At 42.6% G+C, this 20903-nt stretch overlaps 4 protein-coding genes across 5 annotated transcripts; 3 read left to right on the top strand and 1 right to left on the bottom strand.

Annotated features, from left to right (window-relative positions):
* Positions 1-510: 510 nt before the first annotated feature.
* On the top strand, positions 511-3678 carry LOC117849839 (uncharacterized). 2 transcript variants are annotated; one of them, XM_034731542.2, is made up of 3 exons: positions 511-801; positions 2228-2574; positions 2653-3678. In XM_034731542.2, exons 1-3 carry the CDS (start codon positions 768-770, stop codon positions 3352-3354), a joined length of 1083 nt encoding a protein of 360 aa, XP_034587433.1. In that variant the 5' UTR covers positions 511-767; the 3' UTR covers positions 3355-3678. The 2 variants fall into 2 exon arrangements, with proteins under 2 accessions (XP_034587433.1, XP_072148723.1); XM_072292622.1 differs by lacking the exon at positions 511-801 and adding an exon at positions 815-1011.
* Positions 3679-5546: 1868 nt separating this feature from the next.
* On the top strand, positions 5547-10497 carry LOC117848465 (glutamine--tRNA ligase). Its single transcript, XM_034729887.2, has 22 exons — positions 5547-5809; positions 5930-5977; positions 6084-6155; positions 6235-6334; positions 6529-6624; positions 6736-6797; positions 6903-7004; positions 7089-7172; positions 7269-7421; positions 7496-7551; positions 7667-7844; positions 7962-8159; positions 8231-8329; positions 8407-8538; positions 8632-8768; positions 9006-9105; positions 9205-9300; positions 9430-9530; positions 9614-9719; positions 9796-9885; positions 9978-10107; positions 10206-10497. Exons 1-22 carry the CDS (start codon positions 5654-5656, stop codon positions 10301-10303), a joined length of 2394 nt encoding a protein of 797 aa, XP_034585778.1. The 5' UTR covers positions 5547-5653; the 3' UTR covers positions 10304-10497.
* A 655-nt stretch (positions 10498-11152) lies between these two features.
* On the top strand, positions 11153-12809 carry LOC117848466 (acyl transferase 15). The gene has a single exon (XM_034729888.2). It carries the CDS (start codon positions 11285-11287, stop codon positions 12611-12613), a length of 1329 nt encoding a protein of 442 aa, XP_034585779.1. The 5' UTR covers positions 11153-11284; the 3' UTR covers positions 12614-12809.
* Positions 12810-13059: 250 nt separating this feature from the next.
* LOC117848467 (uncharacterized) lies at positions 13060-19105 on the bottom strand. Its single transcript, XM_034729889.2, has 12 exons — positions 18861-19105; positions 18631-18717; positions 16690-16771; positions 16472-16539; positions 16042-16143; positions 15369-15458; positions 14918-14992; positions 14810-14842; positions 14423-14497; positions 13880-13930; positions 13478-13569; positions 13060-13386 (listed from the first exon to the last, which is right to left on the bottom strand). The coding sequence occupies exons 1-12, from the start codon at positions 18978-18980 to the stop codon at positions 13359-13361; spliced, it is 903 nt and encodes a 300-aa protein (XP_034585780.1). The 5' UTR covers positions 18981-19105; the 3' UTR covers positions 13060-13358.
* Positions 19106-20903: the final 1798 nt, after the last annotated feature.

Below are 20903 nucleotides of genomic sequence, written 5' to 3'. Positions count from 1 at the left end.
CTTTCTTGATTAACTTTAACTTCCCTTTCCCTCCATTTGTGCCGCTTGTCTCTATTAGGGTTGGGTGTTGTGGACACTGTGTTCACAACAAAATAGGGCAGCAAATTCTCTATGGCCAACATTACCGTGACCTTCTTGATCGATTGTTACTGGTCTAGTTGTCTAGTTACTTCTTACCATACTTCTTCTTCTTATATCTTGTTATATTCAATTGTGTGTCATTTGGTTCACGGCTACATTTCTACGTGGTGTACTAGTTTAACTTTTGGTTTCTAGCGGATATCATGGCGGCTGATCATTGCGAGTCATTTTATACAGGCACAAATATAAAACTTAAGTTCTTCGCTGTAGAAAAAAATAGTTGTTTTATTTGATCTTAGCACCAAAAGTTAGGTAAGTCATGCTGGAGGAGCGTCACGAACGACCAGGGCCTTGTTCGCCTAACTATACCAAAATATCGCCAACCAGGCACCGTTTTGCGGTGGGGGTCTTCCTGTGGGCCCCACCTGTCATGCTATTCCTCCCCGAGGATCCTCCCCCAAATTCCCCAATTCACAGGCTGCCTCGCAGCAGCTGCAGGCCACATCGCGCGCCCGCCTCGCCGCCGTTCCCGCCGGCAGCCGCACCGTACCGCCTCCAGACTCCTCTCCTCCATAGCCCAGCTCGGCGCCTCTCGGGGGCCCGAGCAACCAACCTACTCCTCCCTCCTGCACGCGCCGTGGGGGCCTGCCATTTCTTGGATCTCTGGGCGGCCGGCGCCGGGCACGATGTCTGGAGGCCAAGAAGACCCCGAAGGCTCAGGTGACTTCGATTGGTCAAAGCTAGCTCTCAACTTTAAATTAATGCGCTTTTGTTTTTTGGAAGAATAAGATGAGTCCCGCCTCGACTACCTGGCTTGAGCTTGTACGGTTCAGTTAGCCTATGTGATGCAAATTCACGATCCCTGCAGGCCTGCGGCATAGCCTAGTGATATTTGGTTCGCAATAGCCTTCCCTGACCCTGATACAATTGGTATGACTGTTCCTTTATGCTGCCACAGTAAACAAGGCATACATCCTGTTTTCAGCAGGGTAGTTCATTCTGTTTTATATGGTTACGGTTATTTGGTCTTTGGATTTTTGTTTAGTAACTGAGATAACTAGGGGTAATTTCGTTATATCTTGTTGTATCAATTCTTGTTCGCTGTTGTGATGTCTTTTCAAATGACAATATGCGCCAATCAGACGCATTGAGAATTTTACCATTAATCCTACCTATGAGTTTTTTATTAATTAAACGTGAAGTAAAGTTCTGCAAATTGATGATGTCCAGTGAGTAGATTTTGACTTATTCTCAGTTGTGTTCATGTATGTGCTCCGATTGTCAGTGATGCACTATTCATCTTTGGCAGCTCACATAACTGAGGAAAGAATCCAGAATAAATGCAGGCTACAAATTGTTGGTGTCCAAGGAATGGTTCTTTACCTGTTCTTAGTTGCGTTCATGATGTGCTCTGATTGTCAGTGCTGCATCAGCCATCTTTGGAAGTCCATTTAACATAGGAAATAACCTAGAATAAATAAATATGGACTTAGCTGATTTAAGGTATGCTGCTAGGTCCCGTATATGGTAACCTATAGATAATGCCATTTAAATAAGTCTGAATGTGGGGTTTATCATGGTGTCCATACAACTCCATGATCCCCCAACTGACAAATGGTACTATCTTGCATGATAATAGAGAGCGAGCATTTGAACTCTAAATAACTTGCTTTTAATGCTTAGTCACTAGCCTTTCTTGCTTCATCCTCACAGGATTCTAGTGAATATTGTAGTGTCGTTCTGCAGAAGAATTAGATCCCAAAAAAGGTTCCAGTTGGTATTATAATATCCTTTATTTATTAAAGTTGTCACAGACTTCGAGATTAAGCACAGTTGAACTACCAATTGATTGTGTAATAGATTAATGATGATGACTGTTCCTGGGGCAAATGGACACAAGAAAAATGGTTTCCCTTGTGATTTACTAGTTTACAATGCTGAGGGCACCATTTTTTTACTGATCTTACTACTAGCTGCCTCTACTGTTGTGGATTACTTGTAATGGATTTCACTTGTTGCTAGTACTTCTGCTATTTGAAACACAATTTAAGTGTGATTGACCTACTTCTATTGATAAGGTAGCCACCTTGCCCCAAAATTGCAGTGAAATCTTCTTACGTACTGTCACCATACCTTATCCATGTAGATCACAACATGGACCTGGGAGAAGGCAATACCACCACACGGATCAAAAGGGCAAAAGCCACAAATTGGCCCAGGGTCATGTCAAAGTTTTTGCTTGATTGGTACCTTGAGAAAAAGAGAGGAATGCCACCCAAAACCAAGTTCAAGAAGATGCACCATGTTTGGTGCACATCTGCAGTAAATGCTAAATTCAGAACAAGTTACTCTGTCGATCAGGTCCATCGCCATTTTAGGCGTTTCAAGGAGATCTGGATCGTTGTGACTCGGTATGCCAATGAGACTGGGAGCAGATTCAACAATAAACACAAAATGCTTATACTTCCTGCTGCCATTATGGCTAGTTTACCTGTAAGTATTGTATCATAAGAGGGACAAATTATTTTGCATTGTTTCCCCACTGCACTAATGAATATAATTCTTTAACAGATAGCGGAGCGTGCTATTCTCGCCAAGCCCATTCCATTCTTCGACCATCTGCTACAACTCTTTAATGATGGCGAGCTGGATGCTGCCTGCATGAGAGACCCTATTATGGATGATGATTCTCATGAGGAATTGGAAACCCAGATTGCAATGAATATTATTGCCCAGGGTGCAGACACAAGGGATCAAGATGGGGCGAACTTAGATATTATTGAGTTGGAAGGTGAAGATAACCATCATGAGGTGGCAGCAAGTAGCGGTGGGGTCCCTTGTGAAGTCATGTCTGACACTAGTGCACCATCTGTGCAGCCATCTGGTTCCTTTGCTGAGAGCACAATGGCTGCTCTCAAGCCTAGCGCAAAGAAGATGAAAATCATCAGCAAAACAAAACCAAATCCAAAGCTGCAGGCTCTAGTTCCACGTGATGGCAGGAACATGGACGCATTGAACAGTACATTAGTGGGAATCCGTGACAGTGCTCCAAAACTGGTTCGGACACAACCAACAACATCAGACCCAAATGCCCCTTTATGGGACATGCTAAAAGAAATTCCACTGTCTCATCCTGATAGGCTCTCTGTTGGAATGTACCTTTGTAAGCCAGAGTCTGAAGTGCATCGAAGCTTTTTCATGAGCATGGGTAAGGAGTACCTTGAATCATGGGCCCGTAAGTTCTTGGCTGGAGAGGAATCTGGGGCCTTATAGTTTCATAACTGAATACTGATTGAGCTTCTTCACTACAGCTGCATCATAGTTAGCTCATAGACTATGCTGCTGAATCGTCGTTTATAGGGTCGTGTTGTTAATGCCGATTTATGTTCTACAATATGCACATCTTGCGCTTCGTCAGTTGGTAAATATCAGTTCGGTAGCTGTCATGTAAATTGTTATGTGGACAAGTTAGTTCGCCTCTCAGTTTGTAAGCCTCTCAGGTTATTTTTAGCTCTGATTCCTCAGGTTGTATATGGTAACTGAATTGGTCTAATTTAGTCCTGTTAATTCTTGGGATATATATCGTCTCTTCGTTGAGTTGCCTGAGTTTCCTTCTTTGGGTTTGGGGTGGTTAGTTTCGTGTAGTTGACATAAGCATAAAAATGGGTTTACAACTGTATATACAATGTATTGATCATTTGAAGAAATATTGGCGCTTTAAATAGCAGGCTATAGTATAGCAGCTTTGAAGTGCTGCTTCTACGACCGTTGCAATAGAAATAGCGGGCTATAACAGCGATGTCTGGCGCTAAATCCTAGCTCGCTATTTAAACACCGAGAAATATAGATTTTCAAAGGTAACCTGAATACATATGGGTAATTAATTAAATTTCCAGAAAAATAGAAAATATTTAATCAAAACTTTGTAATTTGTAGGACAGTATTAGGCCTGTCACTGAGAGGGTATGGACAAACCCACTCTTGTTTATACCCAAATTCAAATAATTATTATCCACTCCTTACCCTCCAATCCCACCCGTATCCAATGGATAATTAACTTTATGCTACATATATATACATATCCAATTGATTAATTGTACCTTCCCAATATCCTCTCCTCCCCATTTCTAATGGGTATATAATTTTCTACCCATACTCTCTCCATTTGAAGTGGGTGTGATTTTGGGAAGAGGGTATGGATACCCAGTGGCATGCCTAGACAGTATCATATGTTTACTGGATGTCAACCAAACACTCTCTGAAAATGTACATATGACTCGATCAATTGTTCATGACTAAATTCACTGTGAATTTCTAGGTGCATAGTAAAAACTATGAACCAAAAAATGATAAAACGACCTACAATTTGGGTTGGAGGGAGTACATATTAATGTGCCTAGCATAATTTGCAATTTAAAAAACATATACTCCTTCCTTTCCAAAATTTAAAAGATATTAAGTTTTTCTCTAAACCAAATTATTTAAATTTGGTCAAGTTTATAGTAAAATATATGAGCATCTTTATGCATAGTAATTGCCAAACTCATCCTTGTTTTCACAATACTGTGAAATAGTCTGATACTCTCAAATTGTACCGCTCTGTGCATAATGTTTTAGAATATAATGACTTTATAAGATCCGCTGGTTCAATTTCTTAAGGACGATGCATATAGATGGGTTGCGTCTGCATGTGTTTCCACAAGGATGCACGTGAGCATGTATCATGTTTTTATTTTTTATTAAAAACCTATTCGTGGAAATTTTTGAAGGTATGTTGCTGTTTAATTTTAGTTCGTGGATCTACCCACATCTGACTGCTGCCCCTGCAATGCAATGCAAAATCACATTGCTCACCAATCACCATTGACCAACACCCAACAAACACAAAAGTGATCAAACTTTGCATCCTTGCAAGATAAGTTCGAACCCTGAGTTCGACGCTGGTTTTATTTGATTTGGCACGTGTGTTTCTAACAGCAAAGCGGGTGGGTCCACTTATATAATGTATGTACAAGGGGATACGAGGTGCTAAACTTTAGCAGGATCACATCGGATGTTCGGATGCTAATTAGGAAAACTAAATATGAGCTACTTATAAAACTAATTGCACAAATGGAGTCTAATTCGCGAGACGAATCTATTAAGCCTAATTAATCTATCGTTAGCAAATGGTTACCGTAGCACCACATTAATAAAATATGGACTAATTAGGCTTAATAGATTCGTCTCGCGAATTAGACTCCATCTGTGCAATTAATTTAGAATTAGACTATGTTTAATACTCCTAATTAATATCAAACATCTGACGTGACATGTGTTAAACTTTAGCCGCATGTATCCAAACAGGCCCTAAATGTAAGGCCTATTCTGAAAAATTTGGAGTTTAATTTGAAATCCATTTTTCCAAGGACCTTGTCACATAATAGAGCTAGGGTTTTACACTCTAAGTGGGGCCCGCATCTCCTCGCCGGAACCTCTCTACTGTCCGTGTCCGGCCCCTCGTCTCAGCTCACGCCTCCCACGCTCCGACACCTAGCCCGTCTCGTCGGAGCTACGCCGCAATACAGCCGAGATGGCGACCGTCAGCGACGGAGGCAAGGGGCCGGGAGCGGCGGCGGTGCCGCCGCAGCTTGAGTCGTTTCTGGCCATCGGGCTCGACCAGCGCACGGCGGAGAACGCCCTTGCCAACCGCAAGGTCACAGCCAACCTCACCGCCGTCATCGCCGAGGTATGCGTCACCCGCCTCAGTTCGCCTCTCCCCGCTTCGATTGGAGCCGATGAGAGAAATCTCGCCCCTAGCGTCGCGTCTGGGGTTAATTCGCAGTTCTAACTCTTGCTTGTGCTGCAGGCTGGTGTTACTGAGTGCCACAAATCTGTGGGGAATCTCCTTTACACTGTAAGGATTTCACACTGTTGAATTGAGTGATCGGAGATGTATCTTCGGTGATGCCTTTTAAACTGTATTTGGCCAATGATCGTGAATCTGCTGTGCAATTGAATAGGTTGCGACCAAGTATCCGGCAAATGCGCTAGTGCACCGACCAGATCTCATTAAGTACATTCTTTCAGAAAAGGTGATTTTGTTTTTGTGATGTTCTGTAGTCCCCGATTGTAACCTTGGATGAGTTTTAACACAAGCCATGCAATTTCCAGATCAAGAATTCTGCACAATTGGATGCTGCTCTGTCATTTCTTTCTACCTTAGGTCCTGATTCCTTGGATCCAGTGAAGTTTGAAGAGGCTTGTGGTGTGGGTATGTTTTCTTGGATGTATTTTTATCTATATTTTTACATCTGCAGTTAAATTTTTTAAAGATGTGGAACCACAAGCTCGTTGCTGTTGACAACAATTTATATTAAGTACTTGTGATAATTAAGTGAAATTGATATACTCCATTCTGAGTTAATGTTATGCTCACTAGTCCATAATATTTCCTTTTTCCTGCAGGGGTAGTTGTTTCGTTTGAAGAGATTCAGTCAACAGTCAATGATGTTCTAAATGAAAATATGGAGGCCATACTGGAACAGCGATATCGTATAAATGGTTCGGGTTCCAGTTCACCTTCTCTTACTTCAATCTTGCTGTTTTCTTCCTTTCCCCCCTTTTGACATGGACGGTAAGAGTTGAGCATTATTTATTCCTTTTTTTTTTCAGTTGGCAGCTTATGTGGACTGGTTAGGAAGAGGCAACCCTGGGGTGATGCTAAGTTGGTCAAGGTGGCTAAATTGCTGAATTTGTTGGAATTTCCCCCTGTATTTGTTCATGTTGTGAACTTTGCCATATGCCTTGCACTAAGTTACTACCATTTGACTATGTTACAGGAGGAAATTGAGAAAAGGCTTGTGGAAATTTTAGGTCCAAAGACAGAAGCAGATAATGCTAAGCCTATTAAAAAGAAAAAGGAGAAGCCTGCCAAAGTTGAGGTTTGTTAGCTGATTATTTTTTACAAATTTAAGATAGGACTGTTTAATTATTGTATAGTCAGTATGGTTTTCGATGATATACAGGAGGAGAAAACTGTTGCTGCTCCACCTTCTGAGGAGGAACTAAATCCGTACTCCATATTTCCTCAACCAGAGGAAAACTTCAAGGTACCGTGAGGCGTGAACCATGTGAGATGCCACCATATTCGTCATGCTATGGATAGTTTAATGAAGTAATTGACGGCCATTGTTTTGGTGATTTAGGTCCATACAGAAATATTTTTCAGTGATGGAAATATATGGAGAGCACATAACACAAAGAGCATTTTAGAGAAACATCTTAAAGTAACTGGAGGAAAAGTGATGACCCGCTTTCCCCCTGAGCCTAATGGATACCTTCATATTGGTCATGCCAAGGTTCTGATAATCCCCTACACTGAAGAGAGTTTCATGAAATTCAAAATGATGCTTACATGCTTTCTCATGTACAGGCTATGTTCATTGATTTTGGACTTGCTAAAGAGCGCAATGGCCATTGTTACCTTAGGTATGAAGGATTTTTAACTGATCCATAGATATTTATTTCTGTCTCAAACACTTACAGACTTTAACTGATCTAGAGATATTTATTTGTCTCAAATATGATGTTATCTGTATAACAGGTTTGATGATACGAACCCGGAGGCTGAGAAGAAAGAATACATAGACCATATTCAAGAAATTGTCACATGGATGGGCTGGGAACCTTACAAAGTTACATACACGAGTGACTATTTCCAAGATCTATATGAACTTGCTATTTGTTTGATACAGAAGGGACTAGCCTATGTCGATCACCAGGTTTGCTTTCTTTGGGCTTGCTTTTTTGGATTAAAAGAAATCTAGAATTTCACATATAGGTGTGTTTTGAATAACAAGAATTATATAGCATGTTGATATTGGGTATATGCTTGGCAGACCCCAGAAGAAATTAAGGAGTATAGAGAAAAGAAGATGAATAGTCCATGGAGAGATAGGCCCATTGAGGAGTCGCTGAAGTTATTTGAAGATATGAGACATGGGTTGATTGCTGAGGGAAAGGCTACTCTCCGAATGAAGCAGGACATGCAGAATGACAACAAGAACATGGCTGACTTAATAGCATATAGAATAAAGGTAAATGGTCCGCTATAATTGGCTTATTTTTCTTAAGTGTGGGATTTTAATCTTTGTTAATGTACATGCAGTTTACACCTCATCCACATGCTGGAGACAAATGGTTCATCTACCCAAGCTATGACTATGCTCATTGTTTGGTAGATTCTCTTGAGAATATTACACACTCGGTAATGTCTGATTATTGCTTTCCAGTTGTTTGGCCCCTAAATTGTCATAAACTAATCTAGCTATTGAATATTGCCAGTTGTGCACTCTAGAATTTGATATACGTCGTCCGTCATACTACTGGCTGCTTGTAGCCTTGGGCCAATACCAGCCATATGTCTGGGAATATTCAAGGCTAAACATATCAAACAATGTTATGTCCAAAAGAAAGGTATACCCCTGAAACTTGTGGATGAAATTTCTACTTAATATTTATGGACTTTGGTCCATTATACAGTTAAATTTTACATCCTGTGTCTTGCAGCTGAATCGACTTGTCACGGACAAGTGGGTAGATGGGTGGGATGATCCTCGACTATTGACACTAGCAGGACTAAGAAGGAGAGGGGTATCATCAACAGCAATTAACTCTTTCATTCGTGGAATGGGAATAACAAGAAGGTTAGTTGAGAAACGTCTTACCAAATTGGGAAAGGAAAGTGTCCATTATTTTTCTATGTACACTTTTGTTAGGGAAGCAACAAACAAGGTGAATCGCAGATCAGTGGGCGTATAAAATGTGTGCATGTTCACCTAGAGCACAAAGTCCATGTCCCACAAATTGGCCCCTTTCTATATCAATATCAGGAAAATCTTCCCTAGTTTTTGTATTACTGATACTGTAATATTTTGTTGCAGTGATAATAGCTTGATTCAAGTTGAACGCCTTGAATACCATATTAGAGAAGAGCTTAACAAAGTAGCCCCTCGAGCTTTGGTTGTTTTGCATCCTCTAAAGGTTCTGTGTAAACTATTTCCCAAATCCTTACTTTTTTTCTTACTTTGTTAATCGCTTAACTGATGAACTAATCATTTTTCATTGTTTTGGTGGATATAGGTTGTCATAACTAATTTAGATTACGGAACGATAATTAACCTTGATGCCAAAATGTGGCCTAATGCTCCTGACAGTGATGCTTCAGCCCACTATAAGGTGCTTCTCAATTCTCACACGTTATATGCCATCTTTCTTAGAAAATGGATAGGATGTTTTATGTTAATGAAATGACATCATTCTGCTAAATTGTCTTTTTGCCTCTAATGTCTATCACAACTTTCCTAGGTTCCATTCTCAAGAACACTCTACATTGAAGAATCTGATTTCCGCCTAAAGGATTCGAAAGATTTCTATGGGCTTGCTCCTGGTAAATCAGTAATGCTGAGGTAATATATTTGGAAACATCTAAGTAGTGGTTCACCTACTTCATGCCTAGTCATCTGATGTGTGTTGCCATTTGAATGGATAGACACGCATTCCCAATAAAATGTGTGGAGGTTATCTATGGAGACAATCCAGATAGTATTGTTGAAATCCGAGCTGAGTATGACCCTTCCAAGGCTACAAAACCGAAGGTACATAGGCTGCTGAAATACATGAGAAGCATTAATTCGCAGCTTCCCCTTTCTAAGTCATCTTCAATTTGTGTAGGGCGTGTTACACTGGGTTGCCGAGCCTTCTCCTGGGGTTGAGCCACTCAAGGTTGAAGTGAGATTGTTTGAGAAACTGTTTCTTTCAGAGGTATAGTATTTTCTTCATTGCCTTCCTGTTGCAAGCTCCTTGTTCTAATGGAAGTTCCCGCTGACTTCTGTCTTTCCTGCTCTCTTGATCAGAACCCTGCAGAGCTCGAGGATTGGCTGGGTGATCTCAACCCGCAGTCAAAAGAGGTGATAAAGGGAGCATATGCTGTACCATCACTTGCAAATGCCATGCTGGGTGACAAATTCCAGTTTGAACGCCTTGGTAACATCATTAGGATCCTGTTTACATGTTTAACTCGGATAAATAAGATAAAGCGTTCCTGTGTCTTAGTTGCTTACCACCTTGTCGCGCGGTTACAGGTTACTTCGCTGTGGATTCAGACTCGACACCTGAGGGGCTGGTGTTCAACAGAACGGTTACCCTAAAAGACTCCTATGGAAAAGCTGGACCCAAGTGATCGACTCACCATCTGCCGAGGAAGAGACTTGCTCGCTTGGCTTGGCGAAAAAGATTTTGTTGTAATACTGTTAGTGGTTTCTAAATAGTTGTAGCACACTGCCCTGCATGAGATTCTGTGGGGGTACCCAATTTTGCAGCGATGTCACCAACACTGAACTGTTGTTTCATTAATGGTAACTCAAATTATGTTTACTTGATAGTGAGTTTTATTTAACATCCCGAGATTTGATGTGGCATCGATGCAGATACATACAAGTATGTTGGACTCTTTAAGCTCGCTCATCAGTCAATTGAGTGTGTTCTATACGTTGTCTAGTGGTGCACTGGTGCGTGGTGTCAGCCACACCACCTGACGTTTGTAGCAACATAGACAAGGTGTTGCTGAGGGATCATTCCATTCTATCTTAGAACCATTCTACGAATTTGCAACCGCTGACTCTTGCCGGGTAAAACCTGCAACCTGCAACCGCTGACTCTTGGGTGGGATTGGGGAACCAAACAGATCTTTTCAAACAAATTATAAAACCTGCAACCGCTGACTCTTGCCGGATATCGTCAGGCATCGACCAAAAAGTTCGGCGACTTTTTTAGTCGCCTAAACAGGATGATGTGCGCCCAAACGATAAACAACTTAGCAAATTTCGGCGGTGCGTTCGTCCGCTAGTTCAACGCGTACCAAAATAAGCTTATCCGCTACACGACTCTACTGTCTCTACGTGTTTCACAGTTTCTCATCCCAGCTATCTAGTCAACCCTCTGCGCTGCCGGCTCCACATGACACTTCTACATGATGCATCTGACTTCTGACCTCAAGGCGCCTGCCACCGTAAAAAACCAAACGAGGTCACGTCACACGTAGCCTGGAAACAGTTGAAAGTAAAAAATGCCTGCCTGCCACCATTGAATGTGGCGGGTTTAAAGGGAGGGGGGGTAGATAGTTAGAGTCAACAGCTTTGCAGTACCAGTAAGTGAGTGAGACATGCCGATGAGCGTCACCGTCACCAAGTTCCCGCCGGTGCTCGTCGGCCCGGCGACCGCGCCGGAACCGGCGGCGGAGGCGACGGTATACATCAACCTCTCCTCGTTCGACAGGGCCCTCGCCTTCTTCCCCGTCACGTCGTTCCACGTCTTCGACCGCGCGATCGGCGCGCCGGCCGAGACCGTGCGGGGCGCCATGTCCCGCGCCCTGGTCCACTACTTCCCGGTCGCCGGCCGCATCGTCGCCGCCGCCGCCGACGGCGAGCGGCTGCGCATCGCCTGCACCGGCGAGGGCGTGTCCTTCGTGGCCGCGACGGCCGACCGCTCCCTGGCGGACGCCGGGCTCCTCGACCCGCCGTCCGGCGCGGCGCTGCTGGACGAGCTCGCCGTCGGCGTCGGCGCCGAGGGGTTCCGCCCGTCGGACCCGCTGCTGCTGGTGCAGGTGACCGAGTTCGCCTGCGGCGGGTTCGTCGTCGCGGTGACGCGGAACCACGCCGTCGCCGACGGAACGGGGTTCGCGCAGTTCATGCGCGCCGTCGGCGAGCTCGCGCGGGGCATGCCCCGGCCGTCCGTCCTCCCCGTCAGCTGCGGCGACGACTCCCTCCCGGAGCTGCCGCCGCTCGTCGCCGCCATGGAGAACGCGCTGGTCGTCCTCGAGCCGCGGGACTTCGCGTTCCTCGACATCACCGTCCCGTCCAGCTGCATCGACCGCATCAAAGCCGGATTCGCCGGCCAGGTCACCGCCGGCGGCGGCCCCTGCACCGTCTTCGAGGCGGTCATGGCCGTCCTCTGGCAGTGCCGGACGCGCGCCGTCATGCCGGACGACCCCTCGACCCCGGCGCCTCTCATCTTCGCGGCCAACGTGCGGAAGCACGCCGGCGCCAGGCACGGCTACTACGGCAACTGCATCACGTCGGCGGTGGCGGTGCCGACGAGCGGGGAGGTGGCGCACGGCGGCATCAACGACGTGGTGAGGCTGATCAAGCGCGCGAAACAGCCGATCCCGCACCAGTTCAAGAGGAGGAACAGCGGCAGGGTCGCCGGCGGCGGCGGAGAAGGAGAAGGTGGCTTGTCTCTGTCCGCGGAGCAGGCGGAGGTGATGTTCGGGTACAACGCCTTCGACGTGACGAGCTGGCGGAACCTGGGCGCCGACGCGGTGGACTTGGGCGGCGGGACGCCGGCGAGGGTGATGTGCCGGATGGACAGGATGCCGGTGCCGCACTGCGTGGCGTGCCTGCCATGCAGGAAGGACGGGGCCAACGTGCTGGCGCGCTGCGTCAAGGAGGAGCACGTCGACGCCTTCCTCGGGGAGTTGGCCAAGTTCACCTGATGATATCTGCTGACAAACCGCAAGGGACCTGGCCCCTGTGGAGCTGTAGTTACAACTGCATGTTTGGCTTGTTGCAGGAACGTGTAGCGTGGCATGTCGTACGTGTCACTAGGGTTTAGGAACATGCTCCGTATTTTGTTAAGCTATTGTGTTTGCTTATCGTCGTTTCTCAGTAATCAATAAATTAATTTCCTAATGCATTGCCACTCGACGAGTCACATCGGGCTCGCTGGCCTCCGCTCCAACCTTTGGTGGTTTTAGTTACACATTTAGTTTACCTGTATATGGAGCATCTGTAACTCTAATGCAGAGCCCACCTGCCATTTGCTGGCACGAACCGATTATAAGTTCTACTGAAACAAAAACTGATTTCACGGCACGAAAACACAGGTTTAGGCGAATTGGTGGGTGCATAAAAGTTTTTTCTAAGTTGCAAGTCCACACGGTCACAAGCCAACCAGAGTGTTGTCCATTTATTTACGGCAGAGTGCTGCCTCAAAAGTCAAATCATGTCACAAAGCGATGCCACAAAACTGAAGCATTGCCTAGATTCCTAAGTAGCAACTACTGGCATTTGCACAAGCTTACAAATTAAACAAACAGCACTTCCTGCAAGCAAATAACTTTAGAAAAAGGCTGCAGCTCTTTACATGTTTACTTGTAATGAATACCCTTTACAATACTCTCATGGGGCATGGGATCTCCATAGGAAGATGTTTGGCCCTTGGTGTCAACCGGAGAATAATTATTTGACTGATTTGATGGAGCTCGACCTGCAAAAGTGCACACCACAGTAGTTAGTTCAATTTATACCCAATCCAACGCAAAAGAGGAACTTGTATGCAGAGATTCGGATCTTCAAACCTGTTTATCTTATCAGTGGAATCAGAATCATTGATTAGCGCATCAATGGCGTCCTTGCCAAAATTCCCTGATTCTATCGCCAGTTGCAACCCCTGAAATGTAATTTAGCATCCAATGTAACAACTTGAAGCTAGTTTGATTGCGGCAGACCAGTAAATATCACATTCCAAACCTACTTGCATTATTTGTTGTTTCTTCAGTGTAAAGTTATATACGCTGGACACCATGCCAAAGATAATTCACTCGTTTCAACAACCAATCCTAAACATTTTCATAGTCATTCCAAAAATCCAAACAGATTTCACCACCATTTTTGTGTTGGTACTTGTAAAAATTTGCAAATTGAACTAAACACTATTTTGCCTCATAAAATGTGTAATGCTATTATGCTAACTGACTAACCTGTATGACCTTTTGACCTCCATAACGCTTCCCAGTCACTTTTGGGCCCTCCTGTAGAAATTTAACAAAAAAAAGGTTAAGTGAAATGAACTAAGAACCTTGAAACTTGCGGGCCAAAGATAAGAAACAGGTACTCCTCTGATACTTGTCAGGCAAGTATCGGACATTTTCATGAGTTTAAATAAATAAAGTAATCCCAGTACTTTGTTGTTACCACTCTTAACTCTTTCCTAATAGCTTCAAACCTAATCCCCTACTATGCTCATAAAAAGCTCTATGCATAAATATTCTTCACAAAGTAGAGGCCACCTCCTAGCTAGCCCTAGCTGCCAGTCAATGCTATCGCCCCTAGAATCACCTGTTTGTCTCTCTTTGCTTCCTTTTATATCAAATACGCAGTCAATTGGGTAGCAGATAACCTTTGAAGCATTTTTCTATTTCTGTATTTTTAATATTCACTATATATATATGTGCATCCCCCTATTAGTGTTTTTGGGAAATGTATCAGACTATCTGGGTAACATAGAGTGGAAATGCTCATACCAGGCGTTCCGGCAGCTTTCCACCATTTTGCTCTATGAATTGGCAGAGGTACATCACACCCGCACATGAAAAGTCCTGTTGATAAAGAGTACTTCAGTCAATATAAGAAAGACCAGTAGAAGGAAACATGCATTAACTGGATTTGCATGCATTTGGTGCCTAGGGGCACCACACCCACTGTTATGACTTACGAAAAGCATGCATGATGCACCTTTTGGAAAATTCGAAATAAAAAAAAACAGGGATAGAGTGCATGTAATACATTTACACATGCTAAACTGGACCATCAAATTTCCTACCTTCAAACATATTATTTTTACTTTGTTCATTTAAAAAAAAACTGAACAACTGAACAACAACATAATCTTTTTTCAAGTGAAGGCCCACCTGTTTGGCTTCCATTGAATCAATTTTCCCATCCTGCAGAAGTATAAAGAATTCAGTAAACAACTTGGTAGCAACAACTAGTAACCTTCAAATGAGATATACACTTACAAGACCCCAGACTAATTCTTTGATGTTTTTAATTTCTGAACCGATATTCTCGAGCTTCAGTCGTGCATCAGTAACCTGAATAATGAAGTAGATATTTCAGAACTGTATGACCAATGAACTCTCTTCATGCGTTTTTAATGGATGCCAGTTAAGAGCATATTGACATCCAATTATAAAAAAAACTTGAACACACAGCAGGGCTAGGTATCATTATATTAGATAGGAAGAAAGGCAAACCCAAGTAGAAACAAACCAAAAACATAGAAAAGAGAAACAAGGAAGTGGGGGGAAAAACTAAAACACAAAACAGCTACTTAGGTATGGTATATGCTACTTCAGATTTTGAACAACTGAATGCATGGACTTTGAACAAATGGAGCAAGATGTGGAATATTGAACAACTGAATGCATGAACTTTGTACAAAGATGTAATATTCAGGAAAAAAAGTACATCATCTCTTATTTGTCCAGATAGAGCCTTTTGCTGATCCAATTTATCATCCAACTTTTCAATGCGCTGCGTCAAATGCCTTTTAGCAGCCTGCAAAAAGAAGATCAAGGTTTAATTATTTGAGAACACACAGGTTCTTGTATAACAAACTAGCAAAAGATCTCAACAACGGCATTCAGACCATGTGGCAGAAATACACAACGAACAACTTGGAGAAAAACATGAACTGACTTCATCAAGAATCAATTTAAACACCTAACAAATGTCTGGCACAAATAGAAAAAAAAAAGAAAAACATAGCCAGGGTACAACCCATGGAAATCTTACTCTGGTTTCAAAAAACAAACTACAGTTCTCACTTCTAACAAACACTTAAATAAAACACCCGTTGCCTTCAACAGCTTAACTTTTGTTATCAACAACAACCTCATAAGTTAGATTTAGTAAGCATATGAAAATTTGTATGCCATCAAAATGAGTATTAGACCATTAAGCTTATTTTAAAACAATAGAGTACTAAAAGTAACATCTTACCACAGTAGTATTGTATTAGAGAAAGACAAATTAGCAATCATAGTGAGCTCAAAAGTCAAAACTTAGCTTAAATCAATATTTTCAAAAAGGCGGAAAAGGTACGGATTCTGTGACAAGCAACTAGGAAAGAAGTACTTACAGCAAGCGAGCTTTGCACTTGCTCCAAATGTTTAGTCATACTTGAAACAGCATTTGCCATGTTGCGCTTGGTAACATACATTAGATCTGAGAATGAGATGCCCTGGACAAAAAAGAGTACAAAATGAGTAATAAGAATCTCGTGTACTATAATAGATGATAGAAGAGGAATTCAAGAAGAACATGTACAATTTAATCCTTAACAGATAAATATAAAAAATCCAGAAAATCATACCTGCCTTTTCAGAATAGAAGGAAAATGAGTCACACTTAATTATATTATAAGTTTATGACAAGAAATGATGAAAATATAAATGAGAAAACAGGCAGATCCCACAAAATTAGCATAAACTGTCAAACGAATTGCTAGCATCCAAGAAAACATAAAATAGCCATGACCTGATTGTCCAGAACCACCAGTAAGAACATACCTTCCACCACATATAGCCATATCCCAGTGCCCCTACAGTTGCTGCAGGTACTAACAGACCTGACACTCCTGCAAAGAGATTAAGATCAATGGTATAACATATATGCTATCACCAAGGATATAGGCTAATGTCCTGAATACAAACTTATAGCATCCACCTATCCTAAGTCAAAACTTAAAACTCAGGCACACCTCGAGTTTGAATCAAGCAAGACAAACCTGATTGTCCAGAACCTCCAGCAATAACAGTTACCGGACGTGAGGAAGTAAGCTGTCGGACCTCCATTGCCAGCCGACGCACCTATAATGGAGTTTGCATTTGACATGAGAAAACTGAATAAAGATGACCACTAAATACAGAATCTGTACTAACCATGACAAGTAATAGTGTAGTTATTGAAACAATTAAAGACTGCATGAAGAACACTGAAATTGCATACGCTTAAGTGCCATGTTCAGCTATTAATCATATGATGTGTTTTTATGGATTATAACCACATCATGACAGGGCTTATCATGCACTGCTCTGAGGCTTGTGAACAATATCCACATTGCTGTAGCAGTGGGCCCAAACCAATGATTTGAGAATCAAGCAAGTTATATATTTCCCTAAATAGCTTATTTGTTCCCCAGGGCAATGATTTTTGGTATCCTACCAATAAGTTGATCAAGTGACTATCTGGACTGATCTTGTATACAATTGTTACAAGAGCCTTTACATATGGAAGCTTAGTATACTCAATAATTATTCACAGACATCAAGCAAGAAATGAGTATAGAATAGTCAACCCAATCTATAGTCTAATCCCTCCCCTAACCTCCTCCTCCCTCAGGCTTTGTTTGAAAACACAGTGATCCCCTCCCAATCCATACATATTGGAAGGGATTGAGGGGGAAATTCGTTCATTTTCCACTCTGATCAACATATATTGGGAGGGAATGGTTTTATCCAAACAAGGCCTTAGGCGATCTGAACCGAGCAAGCCCTACTTGGTGTGGTGTATACCCCTACTTCATAATGATCTAAAAATCAATGCACAGTTAATAAACATTTCCAGAAGTACCAAGGGTTCTTAATTCCAAGTGCAATGCAAACCCATTGCATGATCATAAAATGAAATATAAACAACAGGTAATAGTAGAATCATTATCTTAACTAAGTTCAGACTACAAGGAAACAGATCAAATATCAACCTTCCAAAACTTGAATTGAGATTACTCTAGGATATCCCTCTGGTGAAAAGAAACATGACAAAAGCCTTTTACTCCCAAGCAAGTTAGGGTAATTCAGAACCCAAACACTGCCACCACCAATCACCCCCCCCCCCCCACTTCTTCTCCCCTAAAGATTGCACGAGAGAATTCGAAGAAGAAAAAAGTGTCAGGGCAAAGATCCAAAGTTTATAGCAGCATTGTCCACTACTAGGAGTCCTTGACGAATGCAGATAAAAGGATTTGTTTCTATGGTCATGGTAACTGTTTGAGTTAAGCATGTATGGAAATTACAGATATAAGGATCTGTTTATACAGTCATGGTAACCATTTGAGATAAGCATGTGCATGCAAAAGAACAATATCAGAAGAGAAGTACACAGCTGCAATGGTGGACTGACGCAGAGAACTGTGGGGTCTATTTAGAGACTAGACAATAAATTAACGAGCACAACAAACTTAGAAAACATTTTATGATAAAAATCATCAACCCACCACTTTGCAATGAGCACTTCACCAAAGGAGAAGTACACACAAGAATAACAAAAAACAGCCTCAGCCATAGAGAAGCACGTGGGATCTAGCATAATGTCTCCCCTGATGTATATGTTTTATCATATACTTTGTTTAAAAAGAAAAGAGACTGCTCGGGATAATATTTCCATTGGACCATTGGAACAGAGATACCAATTAACATGGCAATAACATCAAGTCTGAATATTGGATACACCAAAGTAGTACTGAATTGCGTGATGCATTTCTACTTTGGGAGCTGAACACTGACAGATAATCCGGTGCATTGAATTAATAGGATTATGGGAACATTACAAGATGTCCTGCTGTATTTGAATTACTCGGAGGCAGAAGCAGGCACTAACGTGTTCGCACAGCCACATCCAACATACTACTATGCTAGCAAACTAGTTATATGAAAGGCAAGGAGATCACCTGCGAGGTGAGCGCCTCGTTGAGGTCGGCTTCGCCATCTCCTCCCCCTCCGCTGCCCTTCCCCTTGCTCCCCTTGTCGAGTATCTCCTGCACAAACCCACGCGTCACAAATGATAAATCATCAGAACCAGAGCAATCCGGATCGCCTCGCTCCCCGGATCAGGACCCGGGATCACCAGGTCACCATCAAGGCGCCGGAGCGCGGCCCGCGGCCAGGGGACGCGACGCACCTGGAGCTCGCCGAGGATCTCGGCGAGGCGGCCGTTGCGGAGGACGACGGAGCCGGCGACGCCGGCGCCGACGAGGACCACGACCTTCGTGAGGCCCATGCCCGCCTGCGCCAGCGCCATGGCTGCGCACCGGCCGCGTAACAGGGGGAGAGGTGGTGGCGGCGGAGGAAACCCTAGCTCAGGGCCCGTCGAGGTGCGACCGCGCGAGGCGTTGAGCTGGTCTGGTGGAGAGAGAGGAGGCGTAGAGAGAGGAAGAGAAGGGTGGGGCCTATGTGGCGGCGGGAGAGGAAAGTCGGTCGGCACGCGCGAGCTGCGCTGCGCCTGCGGAGGTGGAAAGGAACACGACACCGCGCGTATTTTTGAGATGACGTATTGTGAGTCAACTAGAAACCGGCCAGGTAACAGATATTTTTCCATAATAAATGTACTCATGAAATAATTACAGTCATAGCTAATTAACCACGAGCTCAATAAAGAATGGGCTTATTGGTGCCATAATGCGCCGTCGAATAAACATTTTGCTAATTGGAAGCTACATAACTATGCTCTCTCTTGGTATGCTAAAAACAAAAATCATTCAGTTGTAGACATTTGTTCAGGAGTACTTTTGCATGTTGCCGTGGACTTGTAATACGCTTCAATATATCTTTTATTTATTCAATTTGAATTTTGCCTTCTCTCCATTAGCCTCCATTTTTATATTTGAATCTAAGGCCATGGTTACATTTGCTTATTTTTAGCATCCGTCACATCGAATGTTTAGATACTAATTAGGAGTATTAAACGTAAACTATTTACAAAACACATTACATAAGTGGAGGCTAAACGGCGAGACGAATCTATTAAGCCTAATTAGTCCATGATTTGACAATGTGTTGCTACAGTAAACATTTGCTAATGATGGATTAATTAGGCTTAATAGATTCGTCTCGCCATTTAGCCTCCACTTATGTAATGCGTTTTGTAAATAGTATACGTTTAATACTCCTAATTAGTATCTAAACATTCGATGTGACACGTGCTAAAAATAAGTAAAGGGAACCAAACGCCCCTTAATATTATGACTCTTGCACCTTATAGTAGGCTTTTTGATATATTTCCTTTGCAGTAGTCCTTCTGATTTCTTGAAAAAAATTTCCTGATCTGATTTGTTGCTATACGACTCTTGATTACACCTTTTGCAATAGGCCCTTCAATGGTAAGAGATTGATGAGTTTCTTTTCACCCATTTTATCCAAATTATAGCTTGTTGCCATTGTTGGTTTGCTTGTTGCACTATTAAGAATAGATGTTACGGTGTAGTTTACGATGAACATGTATAAATGTTTATTAGGGGATAATAGTTTCAACGAGGGGATCGATGCTCATATGGACGATTTTTATTGGTGGGAATTTGATTTTTTATATTTTTTTTCAAGTAAAGCATTTATGCTACTATTTTATTTTACAGTTAGATCCTTTAGGGTCAAATAATTTTATTTTTATATTTTACTGTTTGCAAATTTTTAAGGTAACCAAAATGTGTTGAGAAATTTCCAACTTTGATAAAGACTCCATCAACGGCTGAAATAGATGGAATTGACGATGGGTGTGTGCTCTTTTTTTATTGCCCAACAAAACCAAGTAGGGGTGAATGTTTGCTAAAAAAGCCTTAGGGGGTGCTACCTAACAAATGCCACAATTGAAATGTGAGAATTTTTCTTAGACCGTGTAGCTAGTACTATAACGTATGATGATGCTACTACCCTGATTTTGACTGGACTACGGCAGCCTGACCCATTACCATGAACTCTTGATATTGAGCTGCAGCTTTTAACTTTTCTAAAAAGCTAATGCAAGCCTTTTGCTTCTGAAAAAGTCAACGCTAGCTTTTAGAAGATGTGTTTATCTTTCTGAGCTCAAAAAGCTACGAAAAGCTCATAAAATTGAGCTTTTCAACTTTTCATATAAACTCAGCTTTTCTGAGCTTCCAGCTTTTCGGAAGGTATATGAGAATATCACTATTTGTTTGAGCTTCTGACTTTTCACGCTACGCTAAAAAGC

The sequence above is a fragment of the Setaria viridis genome, chromosome 3, assembly GCF_005286985.2.
Source record: "Setaria viridis chromosome 3, Setaria_viridis_v4.0, whole genome shotgun sequence".
Lineage (NCBI taxonomy): Eukaryota > Viridiplantae > Streptophyta > Magnoliopsida > Poales > Poaceae > Setaria > Setaria viridis.
The sequence above is the reverse complement of the archived record's forward strand: the minus strand, read 5'-3'. Positions and strand labels throughout refer to the sequence as shown.

Bases quoted from the DNA above. Each gene is read 5' to 3' on its own strand.
- LOC117849839 (XM_034731542.2), top strand. From the start codon at position 768: ATGTCTGGAGGCCAAGAAGACCCCGAAGGCTCAG. The intron at 802-2,227 runs GTGACTTCGATT...TTATCCATGTAG, and splicing joins AGAAGACCCCGAAGGCTCAG to ATCACAACATGGACCTGGGA. The intron at 2,575-2,652 runs GTAAGTATTGTA...ATTCTTTAACAG, and splicing joins CCATTATGGCTAGTTTACCT to ATAGCGGAGCGTGCTATTCT.
- LOC117848465 (XM_034729887.2), top strand. From the start codon at position 5,654: ATGGCGACCGTCAGCGACGGAGGCAAGGGGCCGGGAGCGGCGGCGGTG. The intron at 7,005-7,088 runs GTTTGTTAGCTG...GATGATATACAG, and splicing joins AGAAGCCTGCCAAAGTTGAG to GAGGAGAAAACTGTTGCTGC. The intron at 9,301-9,429 runs GTGCTTCTCAAT...CAACTTTCCTAG, and splicing joins ATGCTTCAGCCCACTATAAG to GTTCCATTCTCAAGAACACT.
- LOC117848466 (XM_034729888.2), top strand. From the start codon at position 11,285: ATGCCGATGAGCGTCACCGTCACCAAGTTCCCGCCGGTGCTCGTCGGC.
- LOC117848467 (XM_034729889.2), bottom strand. From the start codon at position 18,980: ATGGCGCTGGCGCAGGCGGGCATGGGCCTCACGAAGGTCGTGGTCCTC. The intron at 14,993-15,368 runs GTACTTTTTTTC...TTCATTATTCAG, and splicing joins CTGGACAAATAAGAGATGAT to GTTACTGATGCACGACTGAA. The intron at 14,843-14,917 runs GTAAGTGTATAT...ATACTTCTGCAG, and splicing joins AAGAATTAGTCTGGGGTCTT to GATGGGAAAATTGATTCAAT.